Here is a 19361-nt window from a genome sequence, read left to right as displayed (position 1 = left end):
GCATAGCTTGCTCCCTCGTAGGTTTCATTACATATTGTTCAAGGAAGTTATCGCAGATGCATTCTATAACAACTCTGTGATTCCATGAAATTAAGCTGCTTTATTCCAAAGCACAGGGAAACATAAAGCTGGACACAGGAATTCATCGCTTCATTAGGAAACAGCAGTGCCTTAAACCATCAATCCTGTCCCAGGGTCATACAACATCTTTCATCTGCTGATTTGTATTGGAAAGTCTTGAAGTCACTGAAAGGAGTATTTGGTGTTGACAGGAGGGGATGGGATCAGAAACATCACTTGGTGGAGTATTCTGGTTTCTGAGATGCTAGCCAATGCAAATGTAACCATGCATCACAGCAACTGAATGTAAATCTTCCCACTTTCTTCAGTGGTGTTACACAGAAACCATAACACCCATACTGCTTGCAGCTGCACAAGTGGGAAAAAAAACGTTGGATTTCTGACAGTTTCTCAACAGGACATTTTTAAAATACTCACTTCATCCCGAAAAACAGCAGAGCCATGACTGCAAAGGGTTTCTTTCAAGGAATTGGCAGCTTGCGAGGACCAGAACTACATTAGCTTCACTATGCAAATGTTTTTGGTGCGCAGAATTGGAGGCAGGCACTCCCTGTGCTGTGAGGTGGGTTCTGCTTGTTGGATTCAGGGCAGGGTGTCCCCTCAAGAAAAAAGTGAATGGGGATTTTCAAAACAGTACTTTTGCCTGAGGTGCAAAAGAGATGAGGCTAGTTTTGGGAACTTGGCCAAATGTGACCAACCCCATACTGGGTGGATGCCAGGATTCAGAACCACAGAATAGAAGGTTAAGGTGATTCACTGCAGAGTGTGTGGGAATCGAAGGTGGGTGAAGAGTTATCCATGGTCCACCAGCAGTAGTGCGCATCACCCTCTATTAGAAAGGGACAGCTTATCCTGCTTGGGTGGCACCACTTTACATCAAGCGTGGGTCAAGGCAAGGAGAGCAGTGTCCATGAACTTTCATATTCAGTATCGGGATTGAACTCAGCCCATCAGTATCATTCTACATCACACTCAAGCTAAGTGAGCTAACAGAGCCCTCAGGCCACTGCAGGAGGGCCTTAATGGCACTTGAACCCAGGCAATGCAATGATCCCAGCAAATTCTTGCAGTAGAGGGTACCAGTAAGCATATCAATTCAATATAATATCATCCAGTTGTTTGTACATGTTCTTTTGATCCATCTTTTGAATGAACTCAACTCTGCAAACTTTCCTGGTTTGGATCAACCTTCCCAGTGTTGAAGTATAGACAGCCAATTACCTTTCTTTGGAGAAAATTTGGTTGACTTCTGAAAATTCTGATCTACGTTAAAGTGAAATGTTGGCGTTTCGTATGTCTTGCCATCGTCTTCAATCCCATCAACAATTCTGCAAAATAAAACGTGACAGACTAAATGTGAACAGTTTGCTCATGTGCTGACTATCAACCTCATGTTTCACACAGTGTGTCAGGAGCTGACGAGTGAATCTTACTGACTGACACCTCAACACACAGTAAGTAACAGGCTCACCTTAAGAGATCCATTTGATACTACAGCCCCTGCTAAGCTGTCACACACCCTGTCACTTCACAACCACAGGTCTGCAATGCTCTGCACTCAATTTCTCATAATTTCAAATACAAAAAGTAGACTGAAACACTTTTCCTAAAGTGTGTTGACTAGATGGAAAAATAATTTGTAATTTACATTGCCTTACACTGGTGGAAGGGTTGAGTACTAAAGGACATTGACTTAATGTGAAAGGCAAAAAAAATAATGACAGCATGAGGATTTCATTCTTGCACAGCGAGTGGGTAAGATTTTGCATTCACTGCTCGAGAGTGTGCTGGAAGCTGATTCAATCAAAGCTTTCAAAAGAGGATTGGCTATATATCTGAACTGAAAGCATTTGCAGGGCTACAGGCAAAAGATGCTGCAAGGTGGATCTCGGGTGAATTTCCCTTCAAGAACTGAGTGGCCTCCTGGACTGTAATCATTTTACGATTTCAGAACAGAATGTGAGGAAGAGAACAAGAGAAAGAAAATGAGGGGTATTTTTATAATGCTTTCCATGACGCCAGGATGCTCTAATGGCTATGCAGCCAACAAACATCTGTTAAAACATGACAAACGACAGCTAACTAGTGCACAGCAAGTTCCCTCAAACGCCATGAAACAAATAGTCATATTTTAGTCATGTTGGCAGATGGCTAAATTTGATCCCACTTCTGAAAGCTGGTGGGGCCTCTGTTTAACGTTTTATTTTAAAGACAGCACCTGCAACACTGCAGCACTAGCCTGTCTCACATGTTCAAGCCTCTTGACTTGGGCTTGAATGAAAACCATCCAACCCTAAAGAGAAGGTGCTGTCCTTTGAGCTAAGGATTACATTTAAGAAGCAGAGGAAATTATAAAACTGGAGTGACGGGATCATCATCAGCAGCAACAACAACAGGGAGGGAGGCAATGTCAGAACAGCACAAGGAGAACTTGAGAATCACTAAAGCTTTTGCAGTGAACCTGTCAGTAAATAATAAAGCTCTGAGATTTCAATAAAAATTGCTTTATTGCAAATGCTGATGTATTTCTCATAGTCCCAATTTTCTCTCATTGTCAATTCTGCAGAGGGAGAGAAACTCTGTAATGAGGATAAACTCAGTGATTGCACAATCATTGAGCACTGGATACCCTGAGTACACAACTCCTGTATGGACAGTAACTTGGAGCTGGCTATGCAGAAGCTGCACTCTGCAGTGGGAGTGGGAATGACACCCATATTCCTGCAGTGGCTCTGCCAGCTATATATGGCGACACCTGCATCTCAGCTCCTGACCTCTATTTTCACCAACATCTCTTTTCCTGAATCACTGCCACAGGCTCTCCATTGTTTCCATAACATCTTCCCCTCACCACGGAAGATTCAGCACGTATCCCTTTTCTCCTCTTTAGTGTTACCTGGTTTCCATGATCCACAGCATCTCAAAGAGCACGGAGATTTACCAGTCATCCAATGCTATCTATCCAGACCTGCTCTTTCCCTGTGCCCTTCTAAAATCTCTCAGTTGACAATGTTATTCACTAAATGATTTCAGTTGTAACTAATTTGTGAAGTTCAATGCCATCTTTTGTTGATGTTATTAAATTAGGTTTGTCCTGATCAGGATTTTGGTCCTGAACTAATTCAAGGAAAACAAACGTTACCATGTACACTAACACTGCGAGAAAATAAATCAGTGCTTTCTATAAATACGTGTATACAGATTCAGAAAAAATGTGTAAATGGTTTTCTATCATATTTAAGGCTAAAATAGATAGATCCTTGATCAATAGGGGAATCAAGGGTTATGGGGAAAGGGCAAGAAAGTGGACGTGAGGAATGTTGGATCAGCCCATGATCCTATTAAATGGTGACATAGGCTCAAAGGCCAAAAGGCCTACTCCCAATCCTATTTCTTATAGCCTTATGGTCTTATTCAGAAAGAGCTAATCTCCAGCATGGAGGCCAGCTTTTACTCTTATCTCTAACTAATGCTGCCCTTGACTGTAGTTTTGCTGCTGGGGAGTCTGGGCTCACTGAAATTATCTGGTTGTTCCATACACGGGATGTTATACTGCCCCCAAATGTAAATAAACCCTCTTGCAGCAACAAAGCTCATTTAGCGGAAGCTCAAATGAGATTAGTGTATTAAAAAGATTGAGTTTGGCTTCAGAGGTTGGTATCCAAGTGCCGTATAGCTCACATCTCTTGCAATGGTCCAGATGTAGAGGATATTGTTTTGCTAAGCCAAAAATATTTGAACTTGCATCTTTATTTCTTTATTTTCTACTTAAACCTAAGAAGGTCTGCAATGTGTAACCTTTAGCCTCATTTCGTATGCTTTACGCTATACTACAATTATTGCAATGTTTAACTTTTAACTTTGTTTTTTCTTTCCACCTTGTTCTTATGATTCTGTACCTAGGTACTTGTACCTAAGATGGTGCCTTGTGTTGGCGACATTATACACTTTTCACTGTATTCCTTTACTTTTGTCCTTGAGTACACATGATAATCAAATCAAATCAAATCATATCAAAATTCAAAAGGTGAACTGGGAAATCAATATTTCAGAAGGTGGACTGATTTAGCTTGACCCTGATATTATAGTTGTGTTCAATTTAAATAAAAGATTAATAACTAATTTAAAGGCTTTTTTAACATCCAAGTTCCAATTTTGTTTCAGTTTTGGGCACTATTAACTACCATTTATACTACTGTTCAGTGGTTCTCCCACTATAATGCATTCCTATTCTGTCCTCCTCTCTCCCATTTACATTCCAACCCCATGGAGACAGTAGGAATGCAGATGCCGGAAGCTAGAGTCAATAAATATGGATCTGGAAAAGCACAGCAGGTCAGACAGCATTCAAGGAAGTCCTGATGAAGGGTTTCAGCCTGAAACATTGACTTCCCTGCTCCTCGGATGCTGTCTGACCTGCTGTGCTTTTCTGGCTTCACATTTATTGACTCTGCACACCAAATCCACTCTTTTCTTAACCACACCTCCTTCCCTTCCTCAATTTATATGCACAGTTGCTTTAGCTCTTTTCCATTTCAACTTTCAATTGGCATTATTCTCTCTCAATTATACCATTCTCCATCAGCCACTGGGTAGAAACACATTCGCCCTGGCTGGGTGTGCACATCACTGGTTGTAAATGGCTAGCAGTTAAATCATTCCAAACTCTGACAATAGATTTTCACTCCACTTCATTTTACAGCCAGATCAAACCCTACTGTGTAGCATGAAGGCACTCAGAAGAGTTCTAGAAAGACAACGAAGCAAAAACACTCCTAAGTTCACACCTATACATCAGTAATTGCACTTTAGCATTCTTTTGTCTATAATGTCACCTAAGTTTTCCTTGCAACTTCAGCACCAGATAATTAAATATAATTAGCAGCTTGCTTATTTTAATTTTCCACCCTTCCTTGACAATGACTCATGCAGTTTTCTAACCCACATTCCATGCTATATTCAGGATTAGCAAAGAAAAATGTCAAAGGCCTTTATAATGTATCTCATCAAAGTCTCTTTCCATCCCATTCGTATTTACAAAAATTCTGTTGCACTTCAACTCTTTCTTCAGTATGAGGCGTTGCAAGTATATACAGTTCCTATGTTAGATAGTAGCTCAAAGTGCAAGTTCATGATTTGTTATTTTTAGACCTGACAGCATTGATATATGATCAGTTAAAGTGACACAGATCACAATACCAATTAAATAAAATCAAGCTGTGCTTATTTTTCAGTGGTGTGTCAAAATAGGTATATTAATGAGCAATTCCCCCTTTGGTTGAGCATCAGTTAGTGAAGTTTGTACAATCCCGAAAATGCTTTAGACGCACAGTCCTTGTTCATGCTACATTTTTCTTACCATACAGAAAATAACTCACAACAGTGAGGCATATCGAATGGAGAAATTGATAGAATAGTAAAACCATTGATCATTCTTCTCCAGGAAGGAAGGGTCACCGGACCCGAAATGTTAATTCTGATTTTTTCTTCACAGATGCTGCCAGACTTGCTGAGCTTTTCCAGAAACTTCTGTTTTTGTTTCTGATTTACAGCATCCACAGCTCTTTCTGGTTTTAACCTATTTTTCTTAACTGAGCAACAATTTTTCAATCTGGTAAAGAGCCACAGGATTCAAACTGCTTCTCTCTCCACAGGTGCTGCCAGACCTGCTGAGTTTCTCCAACATTTTGAGTCTCTCAGATCTCCAGCATCTGCAATTTAAAAAAAAAATTGTTCCAATTTTTAATGTTTGTTAACATTTATTTCAAAATACCTGTGGTACATAGGCAATTGGGCACAACTTGCCTCATGAAGAATGTATGTAGACAACACTCAGGTAGCAAAATTATCAACACGAATTCAGCTTTAAAAAGGTTGGTCAGGGTGTTCTGGCATGGTTGGTAGTGTCCTTAATCTCAGAGCCAGACGTTCTTGGTTCAACTCCCGTCCTTCCCAGATGTGTCATAACATATCTGAACAAGATTGATTAAAAAATGATTTAAAAAGCTTGGTCAGTCTGAAGTGGTATCAAAATAGTGCAGGAGTAAAGTCTCTTAGAATCCCTGCCTTGCTTTTACAGTAAAATGTCAACCAAGAACGTAGACAATCCCTCCTCTATTTCTGAAGGCATGATTCAGAGGCATGGGAGTTTCAGTCTGAGGGAGCAGTGAGATAGCATCCTTCCTCTACCCCCAAATCAGTTATGATTTTCCTTTTACTGAAGTGTCCAATAACATTACTGTTCTGAGCTGTGGAATCCTGCCATGCAGGTCCACATGCCCCATGCTTCACCCCACAGCAAATTCCCTGGGGCCAGGAGTGTTTCTGGTTCCCAAACCTGCCTGCAGGGAAATACAGGTATTTCTGCTATAATGCGTGTTTTGTTAACGCGAATTGGCTGTGACATGATTGATGAAAGTGGACGCTGTTTGCACAAACTTTCTACTGTACAGGTATAGTGATTTTCTAAAGCAATTTCCCTATAATGCGATTTTCTAAAGCGCAAGGTCACACGAGAACGCAACCATCATGTTATAGGAGAAATACCTGTACTCATCTGGGACCTTGGATTTGGATTGGGACTCTCTCTCAATTAGGACGGTGATTAGTTCCCTCTCCAATGAATGTGGCGGGTGAGCTCGCAAAGCTGGATGGCCAATCAAAAGCTTTCCAGCTTCAGGCGAGCACTTGAATGCACCTCAAGGTAGATCATTGGGAAATGACTTCAACATGAAAGTGCCCTCACAGCTACATGCTAAAACTAATTTCAAGAACAGGTAAGATGGTGGTGTCATGGTAATGTCACTGGACAAGTATTCCAGAACGCCAGGCTAACTTTCTGAGCACATGGGTTCAAACTTCAACAAGGCAGATAACAAACTAGATAAAAAAATCTAGAATAAAAAGCTGGCCTAATGGTGAGTTACATTACAATGAACCACTGTTGATTGTCATAATCAAAATCAAATTTGGCTCACTAATGTTCTTCAGGGAAGGATATCTGCCATTCTTACCTGGTCTGGCCTATTTGTGACTCCAGACCCACAGTGATGTGGTTGACTCTTAACTGCCCTCCAGATAATTCACCACTGGCAATAAATGCTGACCTAGCAAGTGACATCCACATTCCATGAATGAATTTTATTTGAAAAAAGCAGCCGCGTCACCTTTTGGGGAGAGGTGGAAGCCTCTGTACAAGGCAGCTTTTTACTGCATTACCAACCAGGGAGGAAGAGAGAGCCTGCAGTCCTGCCTGCAACCTGGCACCCTCACCTGCGATGGGTACCTGCCTCCAAGCAGTTGAGCTGCCCGGTGCTGAAACAGGCGGCTGAGAATCTGTTCACCCTCTCAGTCAGTCCTTGAGTTATCCTTAAATACAACAGTGTGCAAGTCAGCACAGTCCACACCTTCAGTAGGAATGGGTGAGTGAAACCTACATAAAGTTAGGCCCTGTATCTTGGTATTTGTGTTACTGATGTGATAGTGTAAACTTCAGAACTTTAATAACTGTTCACAGATTGAAAGAAGCAGCAATAACTCTGTCTGGAATAAACTATTAACGGACAAGGACACATTTATACAGCAATTGAAAGCAAAGAGCCAAGTCTGGGAAAAGAAGGCACCAAAGCTACATAAACAAAACTTGTTTGACATCTGCTTGATAACTGGCTGCTTTCTGCTGCAGGAATAAATGATTGCCCTGCAGAAGAATTTAAAGAGTTAATCACAGGAAAACTGTCTCTTTGAAAAGACAATTAATGCCAAATGTAACAAGGAACAAGGAAGCTACTTCTGATAAGAAGGCAAGTTGCAGACTTGATGGTTTCAATGAGTAGTCAATATTTTACATAGAACATAGAACAGTACAGCACAGTACAGGCCCTTCGGCCCACGATGTTGTGCCAACCTATTATCCTACTCTAAGATCAACTAACCTGCATACCCTTCATTCTACTTCATTTACCCTTCATTTTGAACGAAAGAATCTAAAGATTCATCAATAATGTCACACCATAGACCTGAAGGATGAGAAACTGTATAAGAATCCAACACCAGAAATCTTCTTCAGCAGAATTTCAAAGAACAACACTGCACAAGGATCAAACCCGGGAAATCAGAGACAGACACTATTAGTTACAATAGCAACTAAATGCCACCATTAATAAGGTAATAGCCAAGTTGAGCTGCTTTCTTTGGGGATCTTATTTTGGTTGCTACATGCAATAAAGTTGAAATCATTGTTTCAGTATTTGATTGTCTGTGAGATTTCTTAATGAGTGCCCAAATTAAAGGTTGCTTGTAGTGATTTACTGACAACACTGGACTAGTAAAATGAAGACCTGGATTAATGATCTACAGATGAGAATAGCCGAGGAAGTTACTCAGTTGTATTTAAGAAGGCAACTTGTTGCAATTAGAGACAAGCAATAAATGTTGGCTTAGCCAGCAATACCCATATCCTGTGGATGAATATGAAAAAGATCCTCTGAAAATCATGCCCATTTGGACTGAGTAAATAGGGAAAAATGCTCACACTTGTGAAAGCATTGCAAAAGGGAGGGCACACATTTAACTTAGCAAAAGAAGCAAAAGTGATATGAGGAAATACGTTTCCAACCAATGAGTGGATAGGGTCTGAAATGCACTCCTTGACAGTATGATGCAGGCAGGTACATTCAATGCTTTCAGTAGAGAATTAGACAGCTATTTGAAAAGGAATAATGTGCATCATTGTATGAAGACAGGGGAATGGTGTTGAGTGAGTTGTTAATTTGGAGAGTTAGTGCAGATAGGGTTAGGATCATAATATCATAGAATCCCTACAGTGTGGAAACAGGCCATTCAGCCCATCAGGTCCATGCATACCCTCCAACGAGCATCCCACCTCGCTATCCTAGCCCTGTAACCCTGAATTTCCTAATGTGCATATCCCTGGACACTGTGGGTAATTTAACATGGTCAATCCGCTAACCTGCACATCTTTGGAAACTGGAGCATCCAGAGGAAACCCAGGCAGGCACGGGGAGAATGTGCAAACTCCACACAGATAGTCACCCAAGGGTAGAAACGAACCTGTGTCCCTGGTGCTATGATTGGCCAAGTTGCCTCATTTTGCATTGTATAACTTCTGAGTGCTTTACCAAAACTGCACCCAGTCAGGTAACTGTTTCATCACCTTCAAGCAAGTTGAACTGATAATAACCAGCTGTTAAGACCAAACTTATGTGCTGAATCCAAATATTCAAACAGATGAATCTTATTAGCACAGTACCCATTCAACACCAGTTTCTATTCTCTCATCAAAATGAATTGCTGACGCAGAGCCTTTTTCATTTTTATGGAACAGCGTGAATCTCAAGGCAGTACCACTGAGCCATTGTCAATACTAAAGGCAATTAAAGTCCATTTTCTAGCAAGAAGGTAGAATGCAGACAAGGACAGTGTGATGACTTGTGAATTTCAGATTGTTTTGTTAGCGTAGTCAATACTCAAAATATCAGTGTAGAAAATGAAACAAAAACAGAAGCTGCTGGAAAAACTGAGCAAGTCTGGCAGCACCTGTGAAGAAAAATCAGAGTTAATGCTTCAACTCCGGTAACCTTTCCTGCATTTACATTTTTACTTGGACAAGATACTTATAAATGACACTGGTCACTGCCTTACAACTGAAGGACACAATAATCAACAAACCGAATCCACTGTGAAATTCCTCCTGTGAAGAGAAAGGATTTTGAAGGGTTTTCTTTTCATAGAATCCCAACAGCGTGGAAACAGGCCCAACATGTCCACACCACCCCTCAGAGCATCCCACCCAGACTCATCCCACATAATCCACCTAATCTACACATCCCTGAACACTATCGGCAATTTTAACATGGCCAATCCACCTAGCCTGCACATGTTTGGACTGTGGGAGGAAACCGGAGCACCTGGAGGAAACCCACATGGACACAGGGAGAATGTGCAAACTCCACACAGACAGTCACCCGAGGGTGTATTTATTTTTTCTTTTGATTAGTGACTCATAAATGAAATTTTGTCAAAACTGTACATTTTGAAACTGGGTTTTGTCACAATGCTGTTTGTGGTTCTGAATTATAGAGATCATTGTCTTTTTTCTTAAAACAACAAATGTCACCCCCAAATGTCTACATTTATTCTTAAACTTCCCTGACTTCCTTAGTATGTGGAAAACGCATCCACACAAGACAGCCAGGAACAGAACTGACCAATTAGTTTTAGGATTTGTTTCCATTATTCAACAATGTTGTAAATCCTAGGAAATCATTTTAGACTCATTCTGGCATTTAGTCTATAAATTTATCCGCAGAATTTTCTATAAGTGCAGAAATAAAACAACCATAATGTTCATATTATTATTCAGCTGATTAACTCCCAAATTTACTATTAAACATATGATGCTGTGTTATGACTGATTGAAGTACAGTGATGTAGTAAGTTCTCAACCTGTATAACATATATTGAGTAATCACATTATCATCATATTTGGTTTGAAACATACCTAGGGCTTAAGTCAGGAGGTCCACAGCAGTTTAGAGATGGTAGAAGTAGTTTTGCTGGTTTTCGTGCATTACCATTTCCACTATTAGATGTGACGTCTTCCTTCTTATACTGGGGGCTTCCACCCCTCCTGCACTTGGCCGGTGAACGACTGCCAAGTCTTATCGTTGAGTAATGCTTAAGGTCATCTCCGAGCAAGCTCCCGAGCGACCCTCGCCGGATTGGGCTGTTCAAACCCGGCAAGGTGAGTTTCCTTCTGGTCCTAGTTGCTGGTGAGAGGTGAGAATATTCACTTGGTTCATCCTCAGTTTCCAAAATGGAGGGAAGCTTCTTATTAGAATTGTCACTATTCTCTAAACGGTTCTAAAACAAAAAAAATACAATGGTTTCATCAGACTATGCATTTCTTTCCAAGTGAAGGCTACAGAGACTCATCTTTTCATTTTTAAAGAAATTGGCCAATCAATTCTCCTACTATTGGAGATTTGTACGTTATCTAATTTTCTGCAAAGCTGAGTTTCACATTGAGCTGAACTGGAATCCACCCATCCCAGTGTGACATTCTAGTCAATATATTTTTTTCCCTTATTTCAAGTTAAGAAACACAACCACATTTCTGGCATTTGGTTTGAGCGGTCCTGTAGAGGAGGAAAGATTATTTGTTAAAGATTTTGCAGTAAGTTATTATTGCCTACTTGCCTACTTTGCTTTAGAGTTTCTAATTGATGCTGAGGATATAGTTCTTCAAATGGTGGTTACCCTCTCGTATCTCATTAGGGAACCGGAGCTGGAGCTGGATGAACTCCAGATCATTCGGGAGGCTGAGGGGGTGATAGAGAGGAGTTATAAGGAGGTGGTCACACCCAAGGTACAGGAAAAAGGTAGCTGGGTGACTGTCAGGAGGGGGAAAGGGAATGGGCAGACAGTGCAGGGATCCCCTGTGGCCATTCCCCTCAATAATAAATATACCATTTTGGATACTGTTGGGGAGGGGGCGAACATACCAGGGAAAGGCCACAGAAGACAGGTCTCTGGCACTGAGCCTGGCCCTGTGGCACAGAAGGGAAGGGGCGAGAATAGGAGAGAAATTGTAGTGGGGGATTCAATAGTAAGAGGCGGGTCTGTGGACACGAACGAGACGAATGGATAGTATGTTGCCTCTCGAGTGCCAGGTCTGTGACATCTTGGATTGTGTCTTCAAGATCCTTAAGGGGGAGGGTGAGCAACCAGCAGTCATGGTACACATCAGTACCAATGACACAGGTAGAAAAAGGACTGAGAATGTGAAAAACGAATACAGGGAGTTAGGTTGGAAGCTGAAGTCCAGGACAAACAGAGTAGTTATCTCTGGATTACTACCAGTGCCACGTGATAACAAGGTAAGAAATAGGGACAGAGTGCAGCTAAACACGTGGCTACAGGGCTGGTGTAGGAGGGAGGGCTTCCATTGTGTGGATAATTGGAACACATTCTGGGGAAGGTGGGACCTATACAGTAAGGGCGGGTTGCACCTGAACCGGAAGGGCACAAATATCCTGGGAGGGAGATTTGCTCAAGCTATACGGGATGGTTTAAACTAGATTGGCAGGGGGTGGGGAACCGGATTTGTAATTCAGAGGATGAGATATTCAGACTTTCAACAGACACAACAGGGAGTGAGGTTGTTTATAAAGAAATGCGGTTGATGGAGCATAATTGTGGACACAGGGATGGTTTGAAGTGTGTGTACTTCAATGCTAGAAGTATCAGAAATAAGGCAGATGAACTTAGAGCATGGGTCAGTACTTGGAACTACGATGTGGCCATTACAGAAACTTGGGTAACTCAGGGACAGGAATGGTTGTTGGAAGTTCCGGGATTTAGATGCTTTAAAAGAAATAGGGAGGATGGTAAAAGAGGCGGGGGAGTGGCATTGCTATTCAGGGCTAGCATAGCAGCTACTGAAAGGCAGTTCGAGAATGATACGTCTACAGAGTCAGTTTGGGTTGAGGTCAGGAACAAGGAAGGAGCAGTCACTTTGTTGGGGTATTTTTTACAGACCCCCTAATAGTTGCAGAGAAGTGGTGGAGCGGATTGGGAGGCAGGTACTAGAAAGGTGCAGAAGTCACAGGGTTGTAGTCATGCGTGACTTCAACTTTCCAAATATTGATTAGAAACTTTTCAGTTGTAATAGTTTAGATAGAGTGGATTTTATCCAGTGCGTTCAGGAAGGATTCCTGACACAGTATGTAGGTAGACCAACACGAGGAGAGGCCACTTTGGATTTAGTGCTTGGCAATGAATTGGGCCAAGTGTTAGACCTGTTGGTAGGAGAGCATTTTGGCGGTAGCGATCATAACTCTGCTACTTTTACAATAGTCATGGAAAAGGATAGGTACATACAGCAGGGTAAGGTTTATAATTGGGGGAAGGGTAATTATAATTCTGTTAGGCAAGAACTGTGTAACATAAAATGGGAACTGATGCTGTCAGGGAAGAGCACTATTGAAATGTGGAGATTTTTTGAGGAATGCATACTGCGTGTGATCAATATGTTTGTCCCTAGCAGGCAGGGAAGATGTGGTTGAGTGAGGGAGCCTTGGTTCTCGAGAGAGGTCGAACGACTAGTTAAGAGGAAGGAGGATGCCTTTATAAGGTTTAGGAAACAAGGATCGGAAAAGGCTCTAGACGGATACAAGTTAGCCAGGAAGGAGCTGAAGAAAGGGCTTAGGAGAGCTATTAGGGGGCATGAGAAAACCTTGGCAGATAGGATCAAGGAAAACTCCAAGGCTTTTTACATGTACGTGAGAAATAAGAGAATGACCAGAGAAAGGGTAGGGCCAATCAAGGATTTTAAAGGGAATTTGTGCACGGAGCCTAAAGAGATAGGAGCGGTCCTTAATGAATACCTTTCTTCGGTATTCACAACTGAGAGGGACCTAATTGTAGAGGCGGACAGTGTGAAACAAGCTGGTAGGCTAGAGGAGGTCGATGTTAGTAAGGAAGATGTACTCGGAATTTTGAGGAACTTGAAGATAGATAAGTCCCCCGGGCCTCATGGGATTTATCCAAGGATTTTATGGGAAGTGAGGGAAGAGATCGCAGGGCCTTTGGCGATGATCTTTTCGTCCTCACTGTCCACGGGTATAGTGCCGGAAGACTGGAGAGTGGCAAACGTCATTCCCTTGTTCAAAAAAGGGAATAGGGATAACCACGGAAATTACAGGCCAGTTAGTCCTACTTCAGTGGTGGGCAAATTATTGGAAAGGGCTCTGAGAGATAGGATTTATGATCACTTGGATAGGCACAGTTTGATTTGTAATAGTCAGCATGGATTTGTGAGGGGTAGAATATGCCTCACAAACCTTATTGAATTCTTTGTTTGGTCACGTGGATGAAGGTAGAGCAATGGATGTGGTATACATGGATTTAAGTAAGGCGTTTGATAAGGTTCCCCATGGTAGGCTCATGCAGAAAGTAAGGAGGCATGGGATAGGGGGAAATGTGGCAGATTGGATTCAGAATTGGCTGACCTTAAGAAGACAAAGGGTGGTAGTTGACAGAAAATATTCCAAATGGTGCTCAGTTACGAGTGGTGTACTACAAGGATCTGTTCTGGGTCCTCTTCTATTTGTGATTTTTGTAAATGATTTGGATGTAAGAGTGGAAGGGTGGATTAATAAGTTCATGGATGATACGAAGATGGGTCGAGTTGTGGGTAGTGCGGAGGGTTGTTCTAGGTTACAAAAGGACATTGATAGGATGCAGAACTGGGGTGAGAAGTGGCGGATGGAGTTTAACCCTGAAAAGTGTGATGTGATTCATTTTGGAAGGACAAACTTGAAAGCAGAATACAGGGTTAGCGGAAAGATTCTTGGCAATATGGAGGAGCAGAGGGATCTCGGGGTTCATGTCCACAGTTCCCTGAAAGCTGCCACCCAGGTGGATAGAGTTGTTAAGAAGGCGTATGGTGTGTTAGCTTTCATTAATAGAGGAATTGCGTTCAAGAGCCGTGAAGTTATGCTCCAGCTATAAAAAACCTAGGTTCAGCCACATCTGGAGTATTGCGTCCAGTTCTGTTCGCCTCATTACAGGAAAGATGTGGAAGTGTTGGAAAAGGTGCAGAGGAGATTTACCAGGATGTTGCCTGGAATGGAGGGAAGGCCTTACGAGGAAAGGTTGAGAGAGCTATAGCTTTTCTCTTTAGAACGACGAAGGATAAGAGGTGACTTGATAGAGGTGTACAAAATGATCAGAGGTATAGATAGAGTGCACAGCCAGAGATTTTTTCCTAGGGTGGAGGTAGCTATTACGAGGGGGCATAGTTTTAAAGTGAGTGGAGGTAGATATAGGGGAGATGTCAGAGGTAGGTTCTTTACTCAGAGAGTGGTAGGGGTGTGGAATGCATTGCCGGAGCGGGTAGTGGAGTCGGCCTCATTAGGGGCATTTAAGCGGCTATTAGATAGGCATATGGATGATAGTATAAGGTAGGGGTGGAGGTTAGGTAGACATTAGGTTTAGGGTAAAAGTTCGGCACAACATCGTGGGCCGAAGGGCCTGTACTGTGCTGTACTGTTCTATGTTCTATGTTCTATCTTCATGTGGGCCTCTGGATAGAATATGGAAGGAGTGTGACCTCTACTCTTTCGTGACCCAGCCTCCATCAGTATCTATTCTTCAGCTGATTTCCACCCTCCCTGTTTCAGACATCGAACCCAGTTGTACCATCTCTACAGCATTCTCAGATGAGATGGGTTACTCCGTGGAGAAGAAGAATGGAATTTAGGGTTTTCCTGGCCTTTCAAAACTGTTGCAGATCTGGATATTTAGCAGTCGGAGTAAAAATGAGATTGAGTTAACTGAGCCAATTATTGGGAATCTTCAGCCATTGTACACACAAATAAACCTCACTTATTCTATATGAGAAACATGTAGATTAAGAGCAAAAGAGCAAATCGGGATAAGTCGGGCCCCTTAAAGATAATGAGGTCACCTACGTGTTGACCACAGGAGATAGGACAGGTATTAATATTTCGTATCAGTATTTACTGTGGAGAAATATATGGCTGCTAGGGAACTCAGGGAAGTAAATATTGATGTCTTGAAAACAGTCCATATTACAGAGGAGATGCTGGAGGTCATAAAACAAACAAAGGTCGATAAATCTCTGGGACATTGTGGGAAGCTGGAGAAGAAATAGCGGGGCCCCTAGCAGAGATATTTGTATCATCAACAGCCATGGGTGAGATGCCAGAGGACCGAATGGCGGCTAATGTTGTGCCTTTATTTATGAAAGACTGTAAGGAGAAAACAGGGAACTACGGTGAGTCAGTGGTGGGTGTATTGTTGGAGGTGATTCTGAAAGAAAGGATTTACATGCATATGGAGAGGCAAGGACTGATTACAGATAGTCAGCAGGGCTTTGTGCATGGGAAATTGTGTCTCACAAACTTGATTGAGTTTTTCAGGACACAATCAAGATAGATAGATGAGAAGATAGAATATAATAAAGGCTTTGACAAGGTTCCGCATGGTAGACTAATAAGTAAAGTCAAATCACATGGGATTCAGGGAGAGCTTGCCAACTGGATTCAAAATTGGCTTGATGGTAGGTGACAAAGGGTGGTGGTAGAGGGCTGGCTTTTAGACTGGAGGCCTGTGACCGGCTGTATTCTACAGGGATCAGTACTGGGTCCACTGTTGTTTTGTCATTTATATAGATGACTTAGATGAGGATTTAGGACGCATGGTCGGTAAGTTTGTGGATGAAACCAAAATTGGTGATATAGTCAATGGTGAAGAAGGTTATCTAAGATTACAAAATGACCTTGATCAATAGGGCCAAGGAGCTGAGGAATGATAGAGTTTAATTTGGATAAATGTGAGGTATTGCATTTTGCTAAAACAAACAAGGGCAGGCCTTACACAGTTAATGGTAGGACCCTGGATACTGTTGTCAAACAGAAAGACCTAGGTTCAGATACATAGTTCTTTGAAAGTTGCGTCACGGGTAGACAGGGTGATTAAGAAGGCATTTAGCATGCTTGCCTTCATTGCTCAGACCATTGAGTATTGGAGTTGTGATGTCTAATTGAGGTTGTCCAGGACATTAGTGAGGCAACTTTTGAAGTACTGTGTACAGTTCTTGTTGTCCTGCTTCGGAGAGGGTTCAGGAAAAATTTACGAGGATGTTGAAGGGACCGGAGGGTTTGAGGTATAAGGAGAGGCTGGATAGGATGGGACTTTTTTCACTGGAACGTATGAGGTTGAGGGGTGACCTTATAGAGGTTTATAAAATCATAAGGGGTATAGATAAGGTGAATAGCAAAGGTCTTTTCTCTAGGGTGGTGGAGTTCAAAACTAAGGGGCATATTTTTAATGTGAGAGGAGGAAGATTTAAAAAGGGCCGAAAGGGCAACTTTTTCACACAGAAGTTGGTTCATATATGGAATGAATTGGCAGACGAAGTGGTAGATGCAGGTACAATTACAACATTTAAAAGACATTTGGACAGGTACATGAATAGGAAAAGGTTTGGAGGTATATGGGCCAAACGCAGGCAATTGGGACTAGTTTAGCTTAGGAAACTTGGTTGGCATGGATGAATTGGATCGAAGAGTCTGCTTCTGCGCTGTGTGACTCTATGACCCTATGAGAAGGTAACAGAGGAATGCAACCATGATAGAATACAAAGGGTCAAATTGTTAATTTGTTTTTCCTTTTGCACATAGAATAATGTTCCTTTTCAAGTGCAGCGGTTTCATAAAAAAATGAAACATTTATGAATTTCCAGACAGAAGGTGAAGTTGAGATGTTACAAACCCACTCAAGAAACGTGTTCATTCTTCTGAGGTCTGAGATCCCAGACTATCCACCATAATCAATGGTATTTCAGTGTCATGATTCCCATTGGGGAACCATAAATCAAAGGAACCCAGATTTGTCCATTAATCCCCAAGAGAAGAAATTACTAACTAATTACTAATTACATTTCACTTTTAAAAGTTGACACAACAAAGATCCATCTAACATGACTGTAAGTATTTTATAATTCTGCAAAGACAATCCAACAATATACTGTTCTTTATTCATGTAAGCTAGGTCAGGATTCTGAAAATAGCTTTCATCTTTTGAGTTTCATGGGTATGATTAGAATCCACAAGGCACATTTCCATGAAGCACCCGTTCCCTCCATTCATGGTAGCCCTGACGGTGTAGCTTTCTGGAGTTCCTTCTCAAACAACCAACCAATAACATCCTAGTTCACGGTTTGGCCACTTTTGGTAAAAATCCCAGTCTTTAGCATCTCAGAAATGAGTGAACATGATCTTAAACCAATATATGGTTTATCGCTTTATGGTGTATAATTCCAGTGACCTGTCAAAATTGAACTATAAAGAGTTGCGGGAACGGTCTAATGCTTTTGAGAGCTGACGAGGATTTTTTTTCATACTAATTGAGTGAATTAATACTAATTTGTGAATTCTGGAGAGCTCTGTGCACATATGAAGCCACAAATGTTAAGAACAGGCTCCAAGGTAGAATTACAATTGCAGCCAAACAGTACTGATGAGCTGGAGACAACAAGGTGCAGGACTAATGAGCTAATTTGAGAACTGCCAATTTAGATCAATAGCTCCAATACAAATACAGAATAAGATTATACAGAAGTTCCTCAGAATTGTTAACCAATTCCAGTTGTTTCCCAGTTGGTTTATTGCTCATCATCACCCTAGGTTTACACGACATGGTACACACCAGAATAAAACTGCAACATACCTGGGATAGTCTGGGGGATTTGGTGAACTTTGAGAATCCCTGTGAAAACAATAGATGCAATTAACATTAAGCAGCCAACTAGACAGTCTTGAGCGTGAGTTATATCTGAATTTATATTTAAATAATCCAGTAATGATTATCAAACCCAGGTAACAACCATAATATCTGAAGTAAATGGAACAGAGAATGTACTTAAAGCTGATTGTGGCAGACAGAAATAGGTTTATTAGGATAGCCCTTGACTTTAAGTTGTTAAAAACTGAATGACAATATCTACCTTAACAAACAAGATGTCCCCCTTTAATTTTCCAAGTTCCACCCAAAATGATGGAAAGGAGGCATTCTTTTGATGCCAGATGTTAATTAACATCAATTTGAGCAGACTCAAGCTACATTCGGAGAGGGTGTGCTCCCAGGACAAATGCGCACAGGTATCAGCCGAAACAGGAGTGACTCCAGTACACAGTAAGCATGGCTACTGTGAGAAATGGGAATGCCACAGTAAGCAACACAATTCACCATGACAACATTATTTTATGAGGAGAAGCACTAAAACCAAGGTACTTATGATCTGTCTATTAAAATAAAATAATATCCCAATTATATTGTATGCCACAATCTTGTTTGATTTGATTTATTGTTGCAGTCACACGTACCTAAGTACAGTGAAAAGTTTTGTTTTCCGAGCAGTACAAGCAGATCATAGCAAAAAACGACACACAGATTAAGGGGTGCTTAGACAGAGCGAGGCATACAAAGTTACGGCTGCTCAGGAGGTGCACAAAGCAAGATCAACAGCAGCAAGATCAACATTATTTGAAGTTAGAGAGTTCCACTCAGCAGTGTAATCACGGCAGGGAAGAAGTTGTTCCTGAACCTGTTGGTGCCCGTATTCAAATTTCTGTACGGTCATGACTGTCCTGTATAGTGCAGCATCCTACTGAGAAAAATCATCTCTCAGCATGTCTGTCGACTTTCGTTGGAATCTGGGAGGATATTGC

At 41.6% G+C, this 19361-nt stretch overlaps 1 protein-coding gene across 1 annotated transcript in view; it reads right to left on the bottom strand.

Moving 5' to 3' along the window:
* Positions 1-394: 394 nt before the first annotated feature.
* LOC109912401 (potassium voltage-gated channel subfamily H member 8-like) overlaps positions 395-19361 on the bottom strand; it is a 79959-nt gene continuing 60992 nt past the window's right edge. Inside the window, exons 12-15 of the mRNA XM_048614415.1 lie at positions 18361-18399; positions 10604-10965; positions 1303-1409; positions 395-429 (exon numbers count right to left, since the gene is read on the bottom strand). Coding sequence (XP_048470372.1) covers positions 395-429; positions 1303-1409; positions 10604-10965; positions 18361-18399 — 543 coding nt within the window. The remainder of the gene's footprint in view (positions 430-1302; positions 1410-10603; positions 10966-18360; positions 18400-19361) is intronic.

The sequence above is a fragment of the Rhincodon typus genome, chromosome 30, assembly GCF_021869965.1.
Source record: "Rhincodon typus isolate 14 chromosome 30, sRhiTyp1.1, whole genome shotgun sequence".
Lineage (NCBI taxonomy): Eukaryota > Metazoa > Chordata > Chondrichthyes > Orectolobiformes > Rhincodontidae > Rhincodon > Rhincodon typus.
This window is presented reverse-complemented; position numbering and strand designations above follow the sequence as displayed.